The 21,687-nt window shown below is 57.9% G+C and overlaps 7 protein-coding genes across 7 annotated transcripts; 4 read left to right on the top strand and 3 right to left on the bottom strand.

Annotated features, from left to right (window-relative positions):
* Positions 1–1,757: 1,757 nt before the first annotated feature.
* Positions 1,758–4,923, top strand: B0I36DRAFT_372293 (Pleckstrin homology domain-containing protein; the record flags this gene model as incomplete). Its single annotated transcript, XM_046160104.1, has 2 exons — positions 1,758–3,661; positions 3,720–4,923. 2 exons carry the CDS (start codon positions 1,758–1,760, stop codon positions 4,921–4,923), a joined length of 3,108 nt encoding a protein of 1,035 aa, XP_046017218.1.
* A 1,530-nt stretch (positions 4,924–6,453) lies between these two features.
* On the top strand, positions 6,454–8,590 carry B0I36DRAFT_236484 (major facilitator superfamily domain-containing protein; the record flags this gene model as incomplete). The annotated part of the gene is made up of 3 exons (XM_046149467.1): positions 6,454–6,820; positions 6,899–7,630; positions 7,725–8,590. The coding sequence occupies 3 exons, from the start codon at positions 6,454–6,456 to the stop codon at positions 8,588–8,590; spliced, it is 1,965 nt and encodes a 654-aa protein (XP_046017217.1).
* Positions 8,591–9,066: 476 nt separating this feature from the next.
* Positions 9,067–10,477, bottom strand: B0I36DRAFT_359703 (uncharacterized protein; the record flags this gene model as incomplete). Its single annotated transcript, XM_046158179.1, has 2 exons — positions 9,067–9,643; positions 9,735–10,477. 2 exons carry the CDS (start codon positions 10,475–10,477, stop codon positions 9,067–9,069), a joined length of 1,320 nt encoding a protein of 439 aa, XP_046017216.1.
* Positions 10,478–10,868: 391 nt separating this feature from the next.
* On the top strand, positions 10,869–12,339 carry B0I36DRAFT_381173 (uncharacterized protein; the record flags this gene model as incomplete). The annotated part of the gene is made up of 1 exon (XM_046160845.1): positions 10,869–12,339. The coding sequence occupies exon 1, from the start codon at positions 11,044–11,046 to the stop codon at positions 12,337–12,339; it is 1,296 nt and encodes a 431-aa protein (XP_046017215.1). The 5' UTR covers positions 10,869–11,043.
* Positions 12,340–13,168: 829 nt separating this feature from the next.
* B0I36DRAFT_237526 (WD40-repeat-containing domain protein) lies at positions 13,169–15,404 on the bottom strand (the record flags this gene model as incomplete). The annotated part of the gene is made up of 4 exons (XM_046149540.1): positions 13,169–13,405; positions 13,463–13,808; positions 13,885–14,247; positions 14,323–15,404. The coding sequence occupies 4 exons, from the start codon at positions 15,402–15,404 to the stop codon at positions 13,169–13,171; spliced, it is 2,028 nt and encodes a 675-aa protein (XP_046017214.1).
* A 2,446-nt stretch (positions 15,405–17,850) lies between these two features.
* B0I36DRAFT_75230 (Zinc/iron permease) lies at positions 17,851–19,046 on the bottom strand. The gene is made up of 2 exons (XM_046163317.1): positions 18,188–19,046; positions 17,851–18,133 (listed from the first exon to the last, which is right to left on the bottom strand). Exons 1-2 carry the CDS (start codon positions 18,922–18,924, stop codon positions 17,941–17,943), a joined length of 930 nt encoding a protein of 309 aa, XP_046017213.1. The 5' UTR covers positions 18,925–19,046; the 3' UTR covers positions 17,851–17,940.
* Positions 19,047–19,865: 819 nt separating this feature from the next.
* On the top strand, positions 19,866–21,520 carry B0I36DRAFT_346116 (histone acetyltransferase type B catalytic subunit; the record flags this gene model as incomplete). The annotated part of the gene is made up of 3 exons (XM_046156421.1): positions 19,866–19,881; positions 19,943–20,215; positions 20,277–21,520. 3 exons carry the CDS (start codon positions 19,866–19,868, stop codon positions 21,518–21,520), a joined length of 1,533 nt encoding a protein of 510 aa, XP_046017212.1.
* Between the last annotated feature and the right edge of the window lie 167 nt (positions 21,521–21,687).

Here is a 21,687-nt window from a genome sequence, read left to right as displayed (position 1 = left end):
TCGACGCTGCGCAGATTGCTTCAACTGGCGCGGGCTCCAGGAGACGACGGACTCGTGAGTCGGCGCATTTGCCACGTTGTGCGCTAACTCACCTGGTCCGAACGGCGTTGCTGTCTTGCCCAGCGCACAGAGAAGCCGTGAGGCGTCGAAGCTAGAGAGCTTCTAGCTGGTCCCTGGCCCAAGGTTCCTCCTGTGCGCCAACGGCCGCCGCTGTGGCCCCTTTTTGTCGCTCGAACAAAGTACCAAGAGCAGATCTCTTCCAGGAGTTTATCCCGCCGCTGTTCCCTCTCTCCCCCATCACTCCTGCCTGGCTGATATTCCCAGAACATCACAGCCAGTGCCTTGCAAGGGGAGACAGACACACTTCACGCATACGCGCACACACACACGCACAAGCGGGTCGACAGCAGCAGAAAGAACGCTGTGCAGCGATAAAGAGGCCGTCCCCATACGCGGGCGTGAGCAGCCGACGCACGGCAGCCTGTCCGGCAGACTGGGGGGCTCGACAGGCGCCTTCCTTTTGCATTACTCCCGCACAGGGGTGCCCTCTGCATCGTCCCGAACCCAGCAGCAGGGGGACCCGCCTCCTCCATTTCCAAACTCGGTCCTTTGCAACAGCACTCGACGCCTTTGGCTTGTGGTATGTTATAAGCAGGCCCGCGCCCCAAAAGCGACGTCCTCCTGACCCTTTTTGGAATTTTCAGCCTCTACCCGCAGTGTCCAGCGCCCCCAACACTCTCTCTCGGCAAAGCACGGCACAGTCAGCAGCTTCGAGCACGGCAGCAATCGGCGACAGCAACGGCGGAATCCTACTTGTTGGTCAGAAAACGTTGATGCACGGCATACGCACGACTCACTTTGATCCTGCACGAACTCTACAGCCACCAGTCTTTGCCGCGTTTGGGACAAATCAGGTGTCTCGAAGCACAGGCAACCAATCCCTGCCTCTTAAAAGGGGCGGAGACTCACCAGAGCAGAGATCCGTGTCTCACAATCTAGAAGCGCGAAAGAACGACACCCCCGGCGTCACATGAAACAATTCTGATTCGCAACATTTGAGCACGTCTCGATACCGTAAGCCTGCCTGCCCACCTGCCTTGCGTGCCCGGCTGGCGCTCTGGAACAGCAAACACAACCAGTGCTCCACGGCAAGTCCGGCGGGACGCTTTGTTCGTGGCCCACTCAGCCGGGCTTGCTGTCTTGACACAAAAAATTGCTTGTTCGCCGTTCCGTCGTCACACCCGCAGCGATCGCAGCTGACATCATACCAGGTGCGCCTGCAGTCACACATGTTCGGTCGATCTTCCTCAAGAGCCCACGGTTTTGGAGGTTTCTCGTCCAACAACGACACACAGCAGAAGAGGTCCCGTGACAGCCAGTCTACAACCCATAACCTGTTCGACTTCGGTCTCCTCTCCAGAAACTCAGACTCTCGCTCGAGCCGCTCTGGTCGCTCCGGGCGGAAGCTTCTTGAAGACGACTGGAGCAGCTTCAACAGCAACGCCCCCTCCTACCCTGAAAAAAGTGCGTTTTCCTGCACCACCTCCCCATGCTAGTTGACAGAGAGTCCGCGTTTGCTAACAACTACCTTTGCTTTGTGCTCTCCAGATCGGTCTATTACTGCTTCGAATCGTCAGCTGACCCCGAACCGTACCCTCTCGCTTCGGTCCAACAATACGTTCAACTCGGCAGCCTCGAGAGACACGCTGCGACAGGGCGAACTTCGCCCTCTCCCCGGTGGCGGCATGTCTAGCATCATGAGCGGCGACAGAAGTCGCAATCGAAGAGAGCGTACTTTTGTAGGCAGCGAGTGTGCGGTTTGCGAGGAGCCACTGGAGCATACTCTGCGCGGCGAGCGCATCCTGCAGTTCTCCTGCCAACACGTATCCCACGAAGCGTGCTTTTATGAATTCATCCGCGAATTCGACTCGCAGTATTGCCCATCATGCAATGCCCCGTTACATCTCGACACGAGCAGAGGCGGAAATGTCCTCGACATCGAGAAGATTACAAACATGGTGCGGTCGGCGTCTGTGGCAGACAGTCGCTCTGCACACACGCCGACACCGTCCAGCGTTGCTGGTTGGGACACGCAAAGCCAAGGCCATGGCAGCCAAGGCCACGGGCGTCCTCCGAGCGGAGAGTCTAATGCCAGGACAATGGCGCAGAGCATAGGGCGGGATAGCGCACACCGTGGCAGCACAAGGGAAAGTTCAGATCGGTATGGTGGGCATTCAAGGCACACTCGCAGCGACAGCGAAGCAACAGGAGGAGTTGCTTCATCGGCAGGCTACCCCGAAACGACACAGAGTGGACCTCATCGTCGCCATGATTACGATCTTCAGGCCATGGAGACGACACCAGGCAGTCCGCGACCAGTCTCACGAAACCCAATCCCCGCCCCGGCAGTCACCGTACGCTCGGAATTCCCGACAGTCAACCGACAGAGGACGCAGCAAACGCTGACCTGCCTCATCACTGTTGAAGTGCCGGACAACAAGTGGCGACCAGACCCAGAAGACCTGGGTGCGGTCAACACTCCCGCAGCGGCTCCAAGAATGGAAGACGTGATGGTCCAGCAACGGCCCCCTTCTCCTCCAAAATCGTCGCGACCACGCTTTTATCCGTACGAGTCCCCTGAGGTACTCGAGGAGAGGACCGAGAATTTGCGGACGCGCGTAGACAACTGGCATGGTCTTGACTTCAATAGATTTGGCAAGCTCCGCTTATCAGGGACTTTACGCGTCGGCAAGGACAAGATCTCGTGGCAAGAGCTGGAGTGCTACCTTTTCGCGGAGATGCTGATTTGCGTCAAAGAGAAGAAGGTCAATCCCGCTCAGCAGCACCAGTGGGATGATGGCACAGGAGCTGCGCGCAAGACTACCCGGTGCACGCTAAAGGGTTCCATCCTGATCAAGAAACATCTAAACGAGGTTACCGAGACGGGTGCCATTGACGAAAATGTCTTGACACTCAGTCTGTCCGTGGCGGAGCTACCCCAGTTCCACCTGCGTTTCGAGAATCGCAACCAGCTGAAACTCTGGCAGCAGGCCCTTCTCGATCTGAACGCCCTGGAGGGATCTCCGGTCCGAAGCCCTGACTATGATCGAGCAGAGGCGTCAGAGACTGACGAGGACGACTGGAACCGCGCCAACCGACCACAACGAGTGTCGTCACTGGCGAGCTCGTGGGGCCACAAGTCGGCCACGACAGCACCGACAGAATACACCAACTTTGCGAAGGCGCAGATCTACTCCTCGGTCCACGTCCCTATTGATGTCGTGGTAGTCGTGCCGATCTCGTCCTCGATGCAAGGTGTAAAGATCAACCTCGTGAAAGATGCACTGAAGTTCATGGTCAGCACTCTTGGTGAGCGGGATCGCATGGGCCTCGTGACATTTGGCTCTGGTGGAGGTGGCGTCCCTATTGTTGGAATGACGACCAAGGCCTGGCACGGATGGAACAACGTACTCGCCTCGATCAAGCCCGTTGGTCAGAAGAGCCATCGGGCTGATGTGGTCGAGGGTGCCAACGTGGCCATGGACCTGCTCATGCAGCGCAAGTTCAACAATCCTATCGCAACTATCATGCTCATCAGCGACGCCTCAACGTCAGACGCGGATAGTGTTGATTTCGTGGTTTCGAGAGCCGAAGCTGCCAAGTAAGTGGACGCGATGCCCAGTTCGTTTGCGATCAGTTGACTAACCCACTGCACCCAGGATAACAATTCACTCTTTTGGCCTCGGAACGACTCACAAGCCTGATACAATGATTGAACTCTCCACTCGGACAAAGGCGTCATATACCTATGTCAAGGACTGGATGATGCTACGCGAGTGCCTGGCTGGGTGCCTGGGCTCTATGCAATCCTTGTCTCACCAAAACGTGAAGCTCAAGCTGAAACTGCCGGAGGGGTCTCCTGCCAAGTTCCACAAGATCAGCGGTGCTCTGCAGATCACCAAACGGGCGACTGGGCGCGATGCGGAAGCTTCCCTCGGCGATTTGCGCTTCGGCGATAAGCGCGATGTGCTTGTCCAACTTGTCATCACACCCGACACCACGGGACATGAGACACTTCCGCAGGACGCGTGGGAGACCATAGTTTCGGGCTTGGAAGCCCTTGGTGGGCCGATGGATCCTGATGACCAGAGGACATTGTCTGTCGAAGAAGTACCGCTCATCCAGGCTGATCTGGTATGGGGTGACATCCTGCGCGATGGCACGATGATGCACCTGCCCCGGCCCTCGCTGCTAGCCATCACCATGCTCCCTTCTGTCAGCAGTCAGAAGAAGTCGCAGTGGCAGAGCAGTCCTCCCATCCCGCCACACCCAAGCATCGTACAGCGCCGCATGGAGCTTCTCACCTCCGACATGCTTACGAGAGCGTTGACGTTGGTCAGCAGAGGCCAGCACGACCGAGCTCACACACTTTTGAACGAGACCCGTTCAATCCTGAAGGGCCTAGGCAAGGGAGGGCTTCCACCAGTACCGCCACCTGGAGGCAAGCCTTCGCTGGGGCCCGAGGCTTCACCAACGTCGGCAACGCCTGACAGGAAACGCACGCCATCGCCAGCTGCCTCTACTGTGAGCGGGAATCCCACGACATCGCTCGGCCGGAGTCGCTCTAATGATGGCCTGTCCATCAACACCTCGGCCGGCATTGACAGCGTCACGGTCGCGGCATTGGATGCCGAGCTCGAGGCCAGCCTGGAATGGATCAACCACCCTGCAGTCTTTGGGCGGGACAGCCGCAAGGCTGTTCTGCAGGCCATTGGCGTCATCAGCAGCCAGCGAGCCTTTACGTACCGCACACCCATTGAAGGCTTGTGGTCATCGAGAGTCAACGGCGTCAAGCGGCTGACTGACAAGAGCCGTGAGTGGCGGGAGGAGGCTGGCGGTGAAGGCATCATTGAGGAGGCCTGAGCAATTCTTGGCCCCTCTCACATGCACTGGCTCCCTGCTTCATTCACCTGGCTCCCGAGGCGATCTTGAGGGATTGACTTCTGCGCCTACATTTCGGGGTTTACCCTTCTGTTTTGATTGAGATAGCACGGGTTGGGAGATACCAGTTTCCGGATTATCTGTATTTGCTGCTTTCGACGCTGTTTTGGTCTTTTCTTCTTTTTTTCTACCCGGGTTGGCTTGTTCTTTTGCTACTCCACACATGTTCTGTCCTGGTTTATAGCCGACAGGTTTACGCCCTCATGTCTCTGTTCTTTGTCTCGGCGGGAGACGAGATACCCCATTTACAACTTCTTGGCATATTCTTAGGGAAGGGAAGATGAAGGTGAGGATGAGGACGGCGATGATCCGTGGGGGCGGCCTGCTGTTTAACGGGACCCAGTTACCGGGGCGGTTGCTGGCGGGCGTCAGGATACTTGGAAAGACTCGGAAGACGATGAGGACGGGATGCCGAGATACCAAATGGTGTATATATATATATGAATGCTGGAGGCAAGAGCTCCCTATATAGAACGAGCTGATGAATACTATATATCACGTGCGTGCACATGCATGGCCTTGTAGACAAATCTCACCAGTGTTGGCCACTCTGTGAAGATGAGATGTTATGCACGAGGACGGCCATCTATCCATCGACTCTCGCAACCGTCGCTCGTGGTCTGTCTCGTTATCTGATGATGGTGACCTGCTCGAGGGGACTGAACTGTTTTCCTTGGGTGCTGCGGCGCAGGCACGCTTGTGGCGTCTTGCACGGCGGACCTTTTTAAGAGAGAGATGCATGCAAGGAATCCCCGCGTGTGACGTCAGTGCAGGCCCAAGAAGCCGCAGCACATGCCTGACGAGTGCGTTTCGGACCCGAGAGGGCGAAAGGGGCCAAGAACGCAAATACAGACTGTATAACAAGTCGAGCAGAGAGGTGTGTGTGTGGTGACCTCTACGGTATTATGGCGTGGGAACGCAGCCCCTCAGCCCCTTGTTTGATGATGACAGGGCAGCGGACACGGGAAGACAACGTGCAGACTAACACGGGCGAGCTTTGGGAGAAACTTCGCAACGGGGTGAGACATGTCGACTGACTAGTGGTGGAAAGTGGGGGATCTGATAACTCTCTGCCTTTGGGAGCCGTTATTGTGTGGCAGGAGAGCTTCCTACCTCAAGTACGGCAAGTACACTAGGCTGGCAGTCGGCTCTGAACCCTGTCCGTCTTCTTTGTCTTCTTCTCTCTTTGGACGATGGCCGGAGCCGACGAGGTCGCCAAGGGATGATGGCAGCATGTCCGCCGCTGGGCGACGATCCGCAGATCTCCAGGCTAACGAGCTGCAGGCCTGGCGTCGCACCAGCCATGTCCTGTGCTCCCGTGCCTGGGTTCTGCTTCTCGAGCTCGTGCCTTTCTCTGTTTGAACATCGTCCCCTCCAGCCTGGCACTGACCTGCTCCTTCCTCTCTGCCGTCGTTGCCTTACTCCCACGCCCGCGACCATTCAACAGCAGCCATGGCCTCCCACGCAGCCATCCCGGGCCATGACAAGCACGACGGCGTCGGCCCCGGCTCTCCTGCCCGCCGCAGGAGCAACGACTATGGCCAGAGCACGAGCCCCAATGCTGGCGGCGACCTTGAGCAGCCGTCTTTGTCGTCAGCTGAGGTCTCAGGCGGGCAGGACGGCGTCAAGGCAATTGAGGCCATCTCCATGACCTGGACAAAATGGGGTCTCATCGCCGCCTATTTCAGCATCTTCCTCATGGCCTTCACAACCTCGCTCGAGGGCCAGGTCACTTACTCGGTCGTCGCCTTCGCCACCAGCGCCTTTGGCGAGCACTCGCTCATCTCAACCGTCTACACCATTCAGGGCGTCGTTAACGGTATGGTCGCCATGGATCCTCAGGATCCAGCTTGACACAACCAGTCGTGGGCTAACTCTTACATTCCCCCAAGCACAGCCGTCATAAAGCCCCCCATGGCCAAGATTGCAGACGTCTTTGGCCGCCTCGAGGCCTTTACCTTGTGCATCCTGCTCTATGTGCTCGGCTACATCCAGATGGCCGTGTCCAACAACGTCGAGACGTTTGCCTCGGCCCAGATCTTCTACTCGGCCGGGTCCCAGGGCCTCGCCACCCTTCAGCAGATCTTCATCGCAGACACCAGCGACATGCCCAACCGCGCCCTCTTCTCCAGTCTGCCCGACACCCCCTTCCTCGTCACTATATGGATTGGGCCCCTCATCGGCACGGCCATCCGCCTGTCCTCAACCTGGCGCTGGGCCTACGGCATGTGGGCAATCATCTTGCCCGTCACTTTCTTGCCCCTGGCCGTCACGCTGTTTCTCAACAGCCGGCGAGCCAGGAAGCTGGGTCTCATGGCCCCAGGGACCAAGAGCTTTAGCGTCAAGGGCGTAGCCCGGACGATCTGGGTCGACCTTGACCTCTTGGGCATGATCCTGCTCAGTGCCGCGTTTGGCATGATTCTCGTGCCGCTCACCATTGTGGCCGTCACTCCGGGCGGTTGGCAGTCGCCTATGATCATTGGAGTCATCGTTGGCGGGTTTGTTAGCCTTGTCCTCTTTCTGCTGTGGGAGTCGTGGGCCAGGTTTGTGCCGTACCCGCTCATCCCGCTTGGGCTCCTCAAGTCACGCACGTTCAGCGCTGGCTGCGGCATAGGTTTCTTCTACTTCAGTAAGTCTCGCTGTAATGCCTTGTCACTATCCCAAAATACATTGGCCCTGCGTAAAGAAGTCTTGTTGTGAGCTGACAGTATGCTGTCCCCCAGTGGCCTTTTATCTCTCCGTCCAGCCATACTTCAACTCATACCTCCTCGTCGTACACAACCAGTCCGCCATCACGGCTGGCTACATAACGCAGACATTCTCCTTTACCTCGACTGTGGCGTCTGTCGTAATCTCCATCATAATCAAGTACACCAAGCACTACAAGTACTATGTCGTGGCGGGAAGCCTGATCTACCTGCTTGGGATGGGCCTGATGGTCCGCTACCGCACGCAGGACGCCACCGTCGGCACGCTCGTCGGCACGCAGATCGTCATCGGCATCGGCGGGGGCATGCTCAACGTGCCCGCGCAGCTCGGCGTCCAGGCCTCCGCGAGCCACCAGCAGGTCGGCGTCGCGACGGCCGTGTTCCTAACGCTCGTCAGCATCGGCGGCGCCGTGGGCAGCGCCATCAGCGGCGCGGTCTGGGGCCAGCTGCTACCCGCCAAACTCGCCGCGTACCTGCCCGACGGCGTCAAGGACCAGGCCGGCACCATCTACGGCAGCGTGAATGTCGCGAGCGGCACGTGGGCCCCTGGCACGCCGGAGCGGGATGCCATCAACCGTGCATACGACGAGACCATGAATACCCTGCTCACCATTGCGTGCTGCATCTGCGTGCCCGTCGTGGTGCTTGGGCTGCTGATGAGGAACTACAAGCTCGATCAGATGGACCAGGGTGTTAAGGGGAGGGTCATTGGTGGGGAGGTCTCGGCTGATGAGAAGAAAAGGATTGGTGATGGTCAGCATCACGGTGGTGTGACGGCCGATGTCGAAGGGAGGATGCATGCTGATGGGGGAGGACGACGCTCGTTGAGGGGCAGAGGTGGCCCTCGGTCGTGGTTTCGGGGCAGAGCTGTTGCGGACTGAGTGCTTGCCAAGTGATGATGCCACGGGTGATTTGGAGAAAAACGCGGGATGCAGCAGCTATTCTGGGAAATGAGAGCATGTTCGCGACGAGTATTGGGGCCACGTTCTATCTAGAAGAAATGAGACTCGTTGCTCGAGCTGGAGTGTTGACTTATGCGCCCTGCTAGATAACCTAGAAGCCAATCAATACGGGCACGCGAGTGTCATGTGAAGCTTAGGCGGCGAGGAAGTTGAGATTCAACACACCAATACAAAGCGATAACATTCTCAAAGCACACGAGTTGTGACTTGGCAGATCTGGCTACCCTGCCGAAGTTCACTTGACAGCACTCATATGTACAATCTTTATTGATGTATATACACGGCCGTTATACCTCTTGGCCATTTCGAGCTTCGAGAATCACACGAAGCCTTTGTGCATCGCCCTACAGCCAGCCACTCTCTCCTCGGGATGTCGTCGCAAGCTCTTCGCTCACTCACTTCTTCACAAAGAAGCCTTTCTTCTTGTTGACCGCAAAGGCTTCCCTCTTGCGCTTCAGCAGGTTCTCCTTGACCGTCCGCGAGTTCTTGTGCACCTTTGGCGCGAGCCGCTGGTCGCCCTGCTGCGCTAGCACGCGGTACACCGTGCTGCCCAGCACGACGTCCCTGGGCCGCTGGCGACCGCGGACCGCCTCGGCCTCGGCGCGCTCCGCGGCGTCGGCGACGTCGTCGAACCGGATCTTCTTGCGCTGCTGCTCGGCCAGGGCGGCCGCCGCCTCGGCCTCGGCGAGCTTGCGCTTCTTCTTGAGCTTGCGCAGGTGGCTGTCCGGCTGCGCGCCCCTGCCGCCGCCCTCCTTCTCCTCCTCCTCCCCCTCCGCTGCGTCGAAGTCCGAGTCCGAGTCCGAGGAGTCCTCGAGGAACTCGGCTGGGAGCACGTCCGGGAGGTCGCGCTTGCTGACGCGCTGGCGTGTGCTGGTGCTGGCGCTGACGGCGGCCACGCGCTTGCGCTCCGCGGCTTGCTCGCGGAAGAGGGCGTCTCGTTCCTGCCGTTTCCGCTTCTGCGAGGCGGCGAGTCTGCGGAGCTAAAGTGTTAGCACTTTTTCCGGGAATGACTTGGGAGGGGGGGAAATGGGTGGAAAAATTGTCGCCCGGGTTTTGCTCTTACTTCTCGGCAGCATCGGCGGCAGCCTGTTCCGCCTTCTTTGTCTGCTTGGCCGCGGCAGCTGTGGACACGGCCTCGGGCGCCTCGTCGTCGCTGTCATCGTCTTCGTCCTCGTCCTCGGCCTCTTGCTGTGTTTCTTTCTTCGCGTGCTTGGCTGCTGCCGCCTCGGCCACAAAGTTGTCTACATCGTCGTCGTCGCCGAAAACGACGTGCTTGCCCTTGGACGCGGCCGTGGGCGTGGCTTCAGCCTTAGCAGTTTCGGGCTCGGCAGACTGTGACGCAAGTTTCTGTATCGCCTCTTCCTGCAGCTGTCTGGTTGCGCTCTCGGGCTCGGGTGCTCCATCGTCGTCGTCGTCATTGTCGCTGCCACTCTCCCCTTCTTCGACGTTCGCGTCGGCCCCGATGGCGGCCCGCGCGTCAGACACGGGCATCGTCGCCTCAATGTGCACTGTGCGGTGGTCCCCCTTTGGCGACTCGTCCACCCTCGTCCTCACGGCCAGGCGCTTCCGCTTGGGGGTCTCTGGCTTGCGCTGCTGGCTCGTCGGCTCCGCCGCCGCGGCCGCCTCGGTCGATTTCCGTTTCGAGCGGCCGGCTGACTTTGCCGCCGACTTTGGGTCTGAATCCTGGGATCTCTGGCTCTGCGAGGACGTGTTGGCGAGGCTGTCTGCGTCGACGTCCGAGACGAAGGACGAGTCTGTCTGCGAGGCCTCGAGCGCCTTGGTGCGCCGCCGCGTGACGGGGGCCATTGCCGGTGGATGTGTTGCTGTTGGATTTCAGTTGTTTGCACGCGAATATTTGCAGAGCCTTGCCTGTGGCCGGCGTCGGTGCAGGTGGCTTGATTGATCCGTCAGGGCCCTGTGGTGAGGGCTCGAAGGTGCGGGTTTGCTGGCTGTCGACGACGAGAGGACCAGTGGGTGGGTGTGCTCAACTACCGAAACCAGCTTTTTCTGCTGCGCAAGTGCATGCATGCAATGCAATAGCTGGAGTTGAACCTCTCTGCAGGATGCGGCCCTTCCAACTTTTTGGTGGGGCGCGCGATTAGATAAGACTGGCTGGTGGATGCGACGACATCCATGGGTGGTGCATCCATGTACTTGGGTGGGCTCACTTACATGTTGCTCGCGGGCAGCTACAGCCAATCACTCGGCCGTCCTCTATTCTCTCTCCATGTACTGATATCCGTCCCACGTCTTGATATCACGAGCTCCAGTTCAGCGCAGAGCCCTGCAGGCCATAAAGAATAAACCCTTGGCTGGTCTCAGAGCAGCGTGTGCAGCTCGAGCAAATAACACCCCGGTGGAAAGTGCCCGCCATGGCACTTCAGGCAGGTGGCCGCCGTGCCGCCTTCATCTGCAAGCCATGTGCAGCAGCATTCTTCACGAGCAGAGCCGCAGGCAGCTCGACACTTCTGCCACCGCTACAAGGCTTTCTCTCACGCAAATTCTCCGTCTCGGGCCGGTCACGGGCGTCCGCCGCCGCCGCTGCCGTTACCGCCAAGCCCAAGGGCCGCTCTGCCGTCAAGAACGTCACCCGAGAGCCCAGGACCTTCAAGCAGGCGCAGTTCACCCTCGACGACGTGCCCGGCCTCGACTACTGGCAGGCGCGAGCAAGGCCGCCGTTCTTCCGCGCAGACGTCTCGGCCTCCGAGTGCCACGCGACCGCCGTCAAGTACGCACGCCTCGCGCTGGCCGATAATGGGAAGAAGGACTGGCGGGACAGGCTCGTCCCCGAGCACGGCCTCTCGCTGCTCACACTCTACTACGTCGGTGCCTCCATCATCTCTGGCTCGGGTCAGAAGACGTACGGCATGGGCCGGCACATACTCTCCACGCTGGTCCTGCTAGACTACGAGCCTGCCGTCCTGACCATGGTCCACCTCGCCCTGCGCCTGGACAGGCTGGGCCTGCCGGCGTGGCAGCCCGCAGAGAAGGCCTTCAAGACACTGCTCACCAAAAGCATGAGCAGCAGCAGCAGTAGCAGCGGCGGCGGGCCCAACGCGGCCAACGCGGCCACCCTCGCCGGCCTGGTCGCGCGCAGAATGTCCCTGGAGCCCTGGCCTCCGTACAACAACAACAACAACAACAACAACAACAACAACAACAACAACGCCAACGCCGCCAGCGTGAGCGGGGGCGAGACCAGGAACCTCGCCGCAATCACCCAGGCCGCCAGCCTCATCGGGGGCAGAGACATGCGGGAGAGGGCGCTCGAGTGGTTCCGGCTCGCGGCGCGCATCGGCGGCGAGGCCCCGGACGCCTGGGACTGGCAGATCTCGTGCGCGGCCGGCATGGCCGCCCTGTACGACGAGGCCGGCGAGTCCGGCCGCGCGCGGGACATTTGGCGGTACATGGCGGCGACGCTTGACGACCCCAGGGCGTGTTACCTGGTGGCCGTGGGGCTCGACGAGGGCGACCCGGAGCGCGAGCAGCTGCTTCTCAGGGCTGCCCTGAGCGGGAACGCGGACGCCACGGGGCAACTGGCGAGGCTGTATCGCCAGAGGGCAACGACGGCGTCGCGTGAGGGCGGCGACGGCGCGAAGCACTATGCCATCATGGCAGATGAGTGGGAAGCAGTCGCCAGGGAAACAGGCACAGAAAAAGGGCAATAAGAAACAAAGCGCCAGAGGGGGGAATTCAGCAGCAGCGGCGGCGACAACAAACAACAACGCGAGTCGTCATCACAAGACCTACAGAAGCAAATGCCGTACTCGCGAGTACAAACAAATGATCGGTGGGAAAGGCAGAAATCATAAGATGTGATCGTCGGGGACCGCAGATGCCGGACTCCTTCGTTTTCAGCTCACTCGAGCGTTCACATCGCCGTGTCCCTGCCCCTTTCCCGGTCATGCTCATGCCCGGCGCCAAAACTTCGGGGTGAGACGTGCTCATGTCGCAACCGGTGTACTCGTACGTGGTTGACAGGCAGTCATACGGGTTCTTGGAAGCATATTTTCCGGCCCCAACGCCGACACATGGGGAAAGACAGAGATCATCCTTTGGTCACCGGATAAGCACTCTTGAAATGTGGTTCTGTAATGTCCACTTTGTATTTGATGTAGAAATACATCTGTGGTCCCAAGGTAGCGATAAAGATCCGTCCAACGCTCGAACAAATGCACCCCTGGAGCCATCAAAAAGTACCTGCTATTTCCAGAAACCGCAAGATTGGCTCCTTGCATAACAAATGTCGCAAATAATAGAATGCATGCCCAATTGTTGAGAATATCCCGCCCGATAATATGCCCAACGCCCAGTGTTTGTGTGTGTATGTCCCGTAATCACAACGCCTCCAATGCGGCATGTAAGGACCCCGATTAAACGGTGTTGGCGCCCAAGCAGATGTGATTGCAATGCCTTTCGCCCGTGTCAAATGCCATGCGACATTCTGTATACCCGGAGGCGCTCTTCATGTGTATGCGTCGCGGTAAGCAACCCAATCTAGTCGTCATGGAAGAATGTCGTATTTTCAGCCAGAGGCGCAGTCGATGGACCGGCATCTCTCATGTCAACATCTGGAACGTCAACTTCGTCCTCAGATAGGGCGATCGGAAGCGCCAGAGCAGATCGACGGAAGTCTGCCGTAAGAGTGCGGCTGGGTTGCGGCTCGGCAAGCCGTTGAGGCAGAGACATTGGCCTATCACTGTACGCATCCTCAGGGGGAGAGAATGACCAAACCTGCACGTCAAGAGTCAGGACCTGTGCAACGATCTCAAACTGGGGTCAATGACTTACCTCCATCATAACGCGACTCCCACGGTTGGCAACCGCAACGCACTTCTCGTCTTCAAAGACAACTCTCCAGACGGAATCGGCGGTAATGAGCTCGCGAACCAAATGACCAGATTTGACGTCCCAGACCTTAACTCTGCCGTCGCTTCCACCGCTTACAACCCTGGTATCGTCAAATTGAAGGCTAGTGACACTGTTATCGTGCGCAGCGAGCCGATGTATCGGGCACATCTTCTCCAGTGACCACACCCGGACAGAGCCATCGGAACCGCCTGTGACGAGGGTATTGCCTCGCAGCTGCAGCTGGCCAACCAAGCTAGTGTGGCCCTGAAGTACGGCAATTGCTTCACTACATGAGGAATTGAAAGAGTCAGAATCTTGAAGTGATGTCTATCCTCTGGTGGGAGACTCGTGGATCAACTTACCCAGTGTTAGCGTCCCAGACACGCACGCTGGTGTCCAGACTTCCTGTAACCACTCGGCTTCCGTCAAAGGCAATGGCGTAAATCTGGCTGAAATGACCAGTCAGCGTGTGCAGGCATTGGCCCTTGGAAATGCTCCAGATCTTGGCAGTCGCATCGTAGCTGCCAGACACGACGATGTCGCCCTTGATCTCCAAGCACCGAACGCTAGCCTGATGCCCGACGAGAACATTTCTACACACGCCCTGTCGGATGTCCCAAACTCGCAGGGTTGTATCCCGGGAACCAGATATGGCAGTATTTGAGTCGGACATCTTGAGACAGCGTACAGTCGATGTATGGCCACGGAGCGTATGCAGACAGTTGCTTCAACTCAGTTAGTCAAGTCATCCCATTCTTGGACACGTGTGAACAGAGAGTTCTGCCCATGGGGAAACATACCCAGTTGTCATATCCCAGACACGGACATCTCGGTCACATCCGCCGCTGACAAGAATGTCATCCCAAGGGATCATAGCCCAGACACCCATCATATGACCCTGCAGAGTCCGCAACGCGTTTCCATCTCGATCGAAGATGTGTATTCGAGCATTATCAAGTGCCACGACAATGTACTTTGGAGTCAAGTGCAGACTCGTCACTACCCGTCCATCCTGGGTGATTGTACGTGTGATATTCCGCCCGCCGGTCTTCCAGGCCGACTCGACGAGGAACCTTTGCTTGAAGTGAGACTTATATGACCGCAGCTTCGGCCGTCCTAGTGGTGAAGCGGCGCCATCGGTATTCTGAGAAGCGGTGAAGGACGACGGCCCGGGAAGAGCTCCCGGAAAACTGTGCGCAGAATGCTCCGACTCTGGAAGCGGGAGTGGACTGGGTCTCGCGGCTCGGCTCGCGGTTGCTGCATCGTAGTTAACCTCCGAGAGTCTTCGGCTGTAGTCGTGCTTGACACAAAGGTTCTTCCAGGTGACATCGTCGCTCAGTAGATCCCTCCAACGCCGGGATACCTGTGAGGCTCGTGCAAGTACTTTGGGGTCGTCGATGAACGACAGGATCCTTAGACAAAGTTCATCAGGCAAGCTGGTAAACGGATCTTTCTTTAAAAGAGGGCTGACAAATTGGTGGACGAAGCTGAGCTGCTGTGTCGTGCACATGTTGAGCAGATCGGCCAGGACACGATTTCGCTGCGGACCAGAACAGTGCTGGAAGTGTCGCCGAACCGTAGCCAGGAAGAAATCTTCATCATCAGCCGCGTCGCTCCAGTCTGGGCCAGGTGCTGGTCCTGGTGACGCAGCCGGTGTTGGAGGCGGTGGCGGCGAGCCGGTGAGTTGTTGATCAAAGTCGGGTGCGGGTGTGCTCATGCTGGGTGTAGGTGGCCCTCGCGGCCTTGATTGCGACGCTTTCTCCATTCTTTGATTGACAATTGTTGGCGCTTCGTTGGTCGTCGCCAAGGACAAGTCCTCTCCACAACTCAGAACACTACCCCTTCGCTCAGAAAAGCTGAGCGGGCGACCGTAGCCCGCCATCTCGGCTGTAAGACGAGGCGCAGCGCGTTTCGGGGTGTGGTTTGCGTATCAGATCGGGCGACGTGATCTGGTCAGATGATAGCAGGGGCTGGGCGTGGAAGATGCGATGATACAACCACGGCTTCGATTTGTATTCAACAGGAATCTGAGAAAACGTTAAACGGGTTAGCCGACGATGTAGGATGGGAATATATGCGACAATCGGTTTAGAAAACAGAACATCGAGCAGTGAACATGTAATCAAGTGCTCTAGGAATTGCGCCGGGCTAGGCACCGCAAAAGCAAGGTTGTTTGGAGGACCGTGCAGACATGACAGCAAAAGCAGGGCCATGGTGAACATGATGACAAAGAGTCAGGCAGCGCGTGGAAGCACCTTACCAGAACGAGTGAGCCCACCAGGGGACTTTGGAACGATGGGTGCAAGACGTGTGGTAATGTGTCCGAGGTATCGAAAGATGCCGGGTCGGAGTATTGAAGAGACAACAAATAGTCCGGGCTCGTCGGAGTTAGGACACCCTGCCCAAGACTAGACGAGTGAGGCTGCTAAGGACAAGGACAGGCGAGCATTGGCAACAGGCAGGGTCAAAAGAGTGCGCAGTGTCGCAGGGTAAGGCAAATGGCCTACGGGCTGGTCGGCATCGGTCGAGAAGCGCTGGGCATGGAGTCGAGGGTGCGACGTCTGGTGGTGACGAAATGGGCTGGCTGTGTGCTGAGGCTGCAAGGGCGTCGTGAGTCGAGAGCGCGGCTAGGCCTACAAGGTCGCTGGATGGAAGCCGTTGCAGGAGGAGGCCGGGGACAGCGTCGGCGAAGGTGAGTTCGAGTGGCAGGCAGTAGCCCAGGACGGGTCGCAGGTCGCAGGTCGCAGTTGCGGTTGCGGATGTGGTTGTGGTTGCGGCGTTAGGAATGTTGGAGAGGAGAGAGAAGCAGCGAGGCGGCGGCTGGGCTGCCCGGGCGTGCAACGACTGGAGCGGAGCGGAACCCTCAGCAATGGGCGCCCCGAACCTTGAACTGTGGTCGAGGGGCCAGCCGGGATTGGTCAGGGCAGCCAGGAATGAGACACCCTTTAGGAACGGTCTGGGCTTGGGGGGGGAGGCCGGCGCTGCAGCCGCCCCGACTCGCCTTTGACAGAAGCGGGCTGCGAGGAGATGGTGCAGGGCAGGGCCGAGCGGGCGCCCAATCTGAGACGAGATGACCACTTGTCTGTCGAATGACATACGCAAGGGCCGTCGACTGGGCGTTGTGGTAATTTGGCGGGTAACAAACAACAAAGAGACAAGGAAGTGGAAACAGCACGTTTGTTGCTGTCGCTTCTGGTTGCAGCTCCCACGGAGAGCCCAGATTTGAAGCGAATACCAGACAACAGTGACAAATCGCAAGAGAGTTGGACAGAGCAAGGGACCATCTGAGCGGTCTGCTTGCCATCCATCCAAACAGGCAGCCCAAGGTGAAATGCAGCGTCAATACGTAGCGTATGGATCATGGTCATCAGGCCCTGTGGCCGGATGCAGGTCTCACTGATGCGGGCGGCAGCACGGCAGTCCACCTGATTGATACCTGTCAGACTCCCCTTCAGCTTGCCCGAGCCCCCAGGCACTCCTGTTCAGGAGGGGCGAGCCGCACACTGATTGCATTGAGCACGCGGCTACCCCTTCCGTTTCCGTTGCATGGTGGTGGGTGGTCTTTGCTCTGCATGCAGACCCTGGCTGCATATCTCGAGGGTGCCGGGCTTCAAGAAAAGCCATGGGCGTCTCTCTGATTTCTGTCCCGCGACGTGGTTCACGGGCACGTGCTCTCGGTTGCGCGCGCGGGAGGGCAAATCGGGCTGGGCATGGCAAAACTCCGCCAGGGTCGAAAATGTTGACAAACCTTGGTACTGGGTCTCCGTGTTGCGCAGCACCCGCGACGGCGAAAGCGACGCCATGGGGTTGGGGCTCCACCGACGACGCTCGGCAACGCTGACTCGGGCGGCAGCTTAATTAAAGTGCCATTTCTGGAGCGGGATGGCGACAACTGGTCGCTCAGACCCTTCCAAGGGCTGCGTTGTGGACATCAGGCCCTGTTTCATCACTTGCAGACTCCACCAGGCATTGACGACACCTCCAAGCCCTCACCATTACCCCTTGACACGGCAAGGGAAAGGCTTTGTGTTTGTGCCCCTGGTCTGACCTCATCTCCAGAACAGCCTCGCATTCAGAGGCGGACAATCAACCGTCGACCTTTGCTTTTTCTGGCTCTTTTGCGAGGACTGCTAGGTGCACGGCAAGACAGCCAGGCCGCAGGTTGGCTGCACGCCAAGCGGGAGCAATGTCACGGGAGCGAACGCAACTCTTCCCTGTGGGGTCGGCCAGGGTGCTAGTGCCACAAGAAGTGCCAAGCTACCTGATTCTGGAAAAAAAGAGATGTCCTTGTGCTCCCTGATCGAGAGCCTTGTTGTTCAAAGATCTTCTATCATGTCTATAATCGTTTGTTTTCTCTATAACGTGCTTGCTCAAACCAATCGCGTTACGGCCAGCCTTCAGGCAGGACAGATCGACTATCAGTGCTCGTGGTGCCCAAATTGGGTGAGCAAAGGGAGCAACATGCCGCCAATGGTCGCGAGCGTGTCCCGGACCTGCGTCGAGGGCTGTTTCTGCTGGGCTCCGCCCATGCTATCTGCATAGCCGTTGGCTGCCTGCTCGTGGTGACTAGCCGATACCTCACCCTCCTGCATGGCGTGCATAGCGACATATCTAAACATTTGTGAGCTTGAGGTACATTCTCAGAATGACGAGAGTCCAACTTACAGAAACGTGCCGCCAGAAAACAGTAGTAGCATCCCAGTCCACCAGTGACTGAGGGGGCTCTCGCCGGTTCCCCCAAGCAGCGTGACGAGAAGATACGTAGCCCATGCGCCAACTGGGGATGACAGACTAAAGACAATCAGGTGGCCACGAGCCGCACGCTTCGAAAGTCCTTGCTTGAGCAGCAGTGTGGTCAGTCCAAAGGCTGCGGGGGCCTTATGGATCATAAGGGCCAAGAACACGATGAAGCCCAATTTCATGTCTGAGGACGAGGTCGATGCGCCGAGAGCGATACCGTCTGCCGCGGCGTGGATCACTAGACCGGTCGTGGTAGCTAGGCTACGCGATTGCTTGGGGCTTGGCGTCAGAGAACCCAAGAATCCTTCAGCCTCCTCTTCATCGGCCGCTGAGCCGCCGAGGTTGCTCAGACTGATCTGCCGTGGTTGCGGCGCAGGCTGGAAATTCTGGGAGGCGATCTGGGGTAGACGGTCGATGAGAAACATGAGGATGAAGCCCAGGATGAGTGACAAGCCGACCCAGAACGTTGGAACTTCCGGCTCAGCATGCGCGTGCTCAGACCCTGTTGGCGCTTCGTCTCTAGCGTTGCGGGTGTGCGCAGCCATGTTCGCACTGGTGATGGCCTCGATCCCTTCCGGTATAATAACAATCAGAGCCGTTCCTACAAGCACGCCAATGCCGACACTGGAAATGAGGCGCAGTTGCGATTGAGACAAGGTCATAGATAGAGGCAGGGCACCAGCGAGGAAGGAGCTGTTGAAAGGCCCAGTTGTCAATGCGCTGTGTACTATTTCGGGGTCGTGGTCGGTCGTGACGTGGAATCGACTTACGCAACAGCCATCACAACCTGCAGAAGCCCAGGATTAGTATCAGCTAGTCAAGTAAAAGTCATGAGCAAGAGAAGTACAGCGTACCGTGAGGGCGAGTAGCAAGAAGAGACCTGCCATGATTGTAACGAGCTCCAAACTTCTCTGCACAAGCGGGCTGGACGCTATTTGTCCGACTCTTGGCAGTCTAGCTGGCGTCACCGCGGGTGGCCGGCTGTCGTGACTTCTCGAAAGACTCAATGCCCCGTTGGCAAGCGTGTCGTCGTCGATGGGCTTTCGCAATGGCACAGGTCGGCAGCGGCGGGCGTGGCTGGCAAGAGGAGCTTGCTGAGGTCGGGCTGGAATGGAGGGATAGGTCTGGATAGCTGTGGTTGAGCTTTCGGCGGCCACATTGCACATGAAACAGCCAATTGCCAGGCCCTGCCTGCGGACCTCGCGGGTGCGGGTTCCATGTCGAGCCATGTTGGGAGCGAGAAGCAGGGGCTTTGCGGGCCCCCTAGTGGCGTGCCCAGGACTTTGCACGCGCTAGAACCAGTCCGGAAGCCCTTAACGCGTCCAGCCATTGTTCCCTGCCTCACCAGGCAAGCTCTATGTGACGTGACGCGCGCCGGCCTCCCAGGTTACAACCTCGTAGATAGAACCTGGAAGCTCGGACTCGCAGCCGCGGCGTTTGCGCACCCTCCGCAACAAACACGTCGTCAAGCATCTCGACCGACCGATTGGCAATCCTTCTGCGCCTTGCAGAGCGTTACTGATCGGACGCGCATAGACTTCTCAAGCTACAGAAAGCGACATCGATCTCGCAACGAAACGTCGAGCCGCAACCTTGGCCCAGCATGGCGGATGAGCAGTGTAAGCACCCAACGACAGCGACGTTCCGCTTCCCAGTCATTGAGCTCACATCTCTCTTCAGGGACTGTCGATGCCACCGAGGCGACCAACATTTCCCTGGTCCAGCATGGCCCTAATGGCTTGACCAGGATCGAGACTTTCCAGCCCCGGTTCACATATCCCATCTTCGAAGAAGAGCGCATTTTCGGCCACAAGGGGCTCAGGATCACCATTGACTTCAACGCTAGCGATATGCGACCACACTTTTCGACCTCGTCCGCCAAGAAATACGCAGATGTTAGTGGCACTGAGCCCGAAGATGTCCGTGCTACGATGGAGGAGTTCCTCCCCAAAGGTATGTCCAAGTTTCTTCACGGGACAAGCATGTCAGGTAATCCTGACAATGTTTATCATAGTTGCGTTCCAGAAGAGATCCGACTTCGAAGCCGCAATCAAGGATGTTCCTGTGAGCTGGACACCACCAGGTGAACGCATCGAGACCATTACCAAGAACGGCGACACTTACGAGATCTGGCGCGGAACTCTCGATGACCCTGCTGTGAGGCAACTCGTCAAGCGACTTCAAATATTCGTCCTTTTCTTTATCGAGGGTGGCTCTTACATTGGGGTTGATGCTGAGGGCAAGGACGAGCAAGACTCAACACTGGCTAGGTGGGCAGTATACTTTGTCTACAAGAAGCAGCTCGATACTGCCACAGATACGACGAGCAAGTCACCACAGTACATTTTCCAAGGCTACTCGACAGTGTACAACTTCTGGTTGTTCCAAGACCTCACCCCACCGTCCAGTCCGAAGCAGGATCGGACGGCAGCAATTCAGCCCAGAACAGATGAAGCCTGGGAATTGCCCAAGGGTGATATCTCCATCAGAGACATGGCTCACCGGGCGAGAATATCACAATTTGTCATTCTGCCACCATTCCAAGGCAAGGGTATTGGCGCCATGCTCTACAACACCATCTTTGGTCGTCACGTGCGAGAAGAGGCTACCAAGGAAGTGACTATCGAGGACCCGAATGAGGACTTTGATCTGCTACGAGATCTCTGTGATATGCGCTACTTGCGCAAGAACGAGCCAGACTTTGCCGCACTGAAGGTGAACAACAAGATCCCGACCATTCCCAAGTTCGGTGGTGTCTTACACAACGACACTCGCATTACACTATCGGACAAAAACGCATCAAGCACAAGCGACGCCGATGCTAGTGGTGTTGTCGACATCGATGCGCTGGAGAAGCTGCGCGTCAAGACCAAGATTGCGCCTCGCCAGTTCTGGCGCTTGGTGGAAATGCACCTCATGTCGACCTTGCCTGAGTCCGTTCGTCCAGTGGCAGACTTGAGCGCGCCTAGGCCGGCTCCAAGCAAGGAGGACGAGCATGCTTACACTCTGTGGAGGCTCCTGCTGAAGCAGCGGCTTTACCGCCGCAACATATCGATTCTGGGCGAGTTTGAGATCACCGAGCGCATCCTTAAGCTCAACGAGACAGTGTCGAACGTGGAGGGCGAGTATGCTCGCATTCTTGAGAGACTGGACGCCACACCGTCGTCCGCGGCTGACAAAAATGGAAAGCGTAAGGCTGACGACTTGGGGCTTGAGAAGACGTTGGTTAGCAAGAGGGTGCGCATCGAGGAGCCGTAGAGAAGCAGGCATGGCAGCGCTTCTGGCGCATAGGTAAAGGTATGCCAGTAGAGGATCAGGCGTAGCGAAGGCAGGCTCTCGGGACTTTCAAAACAGCTCAGCATGGGCTGAGTTGACGATAGCGGGCGGGCTGAACGTGTATTGGAGTAGAGATGATGTACGAATGG

Source organism: Microdochium trichocladiopsis (assembly GCF_020744255.1).
Source record: "Microdochium trichocladiopsis strain MPI-CAGE-CH-0230 chromosome Unknown B0I36scaffold_2, whole genome shotgun sequence".
In the NCBI taxonomy this organism is placed as follows: domain Eukaryota; kingdom Fungi; phylum Ascomycota; class Sordariomycetes; order Xylariales; family Microdochiaceae; genus Microdochium; species Microdochium trichocladiopsis.
Note: the sequence above shows the minus strand (reverse complement) of the source record. Positions and strands in the feature narration are given on the sequence as shown.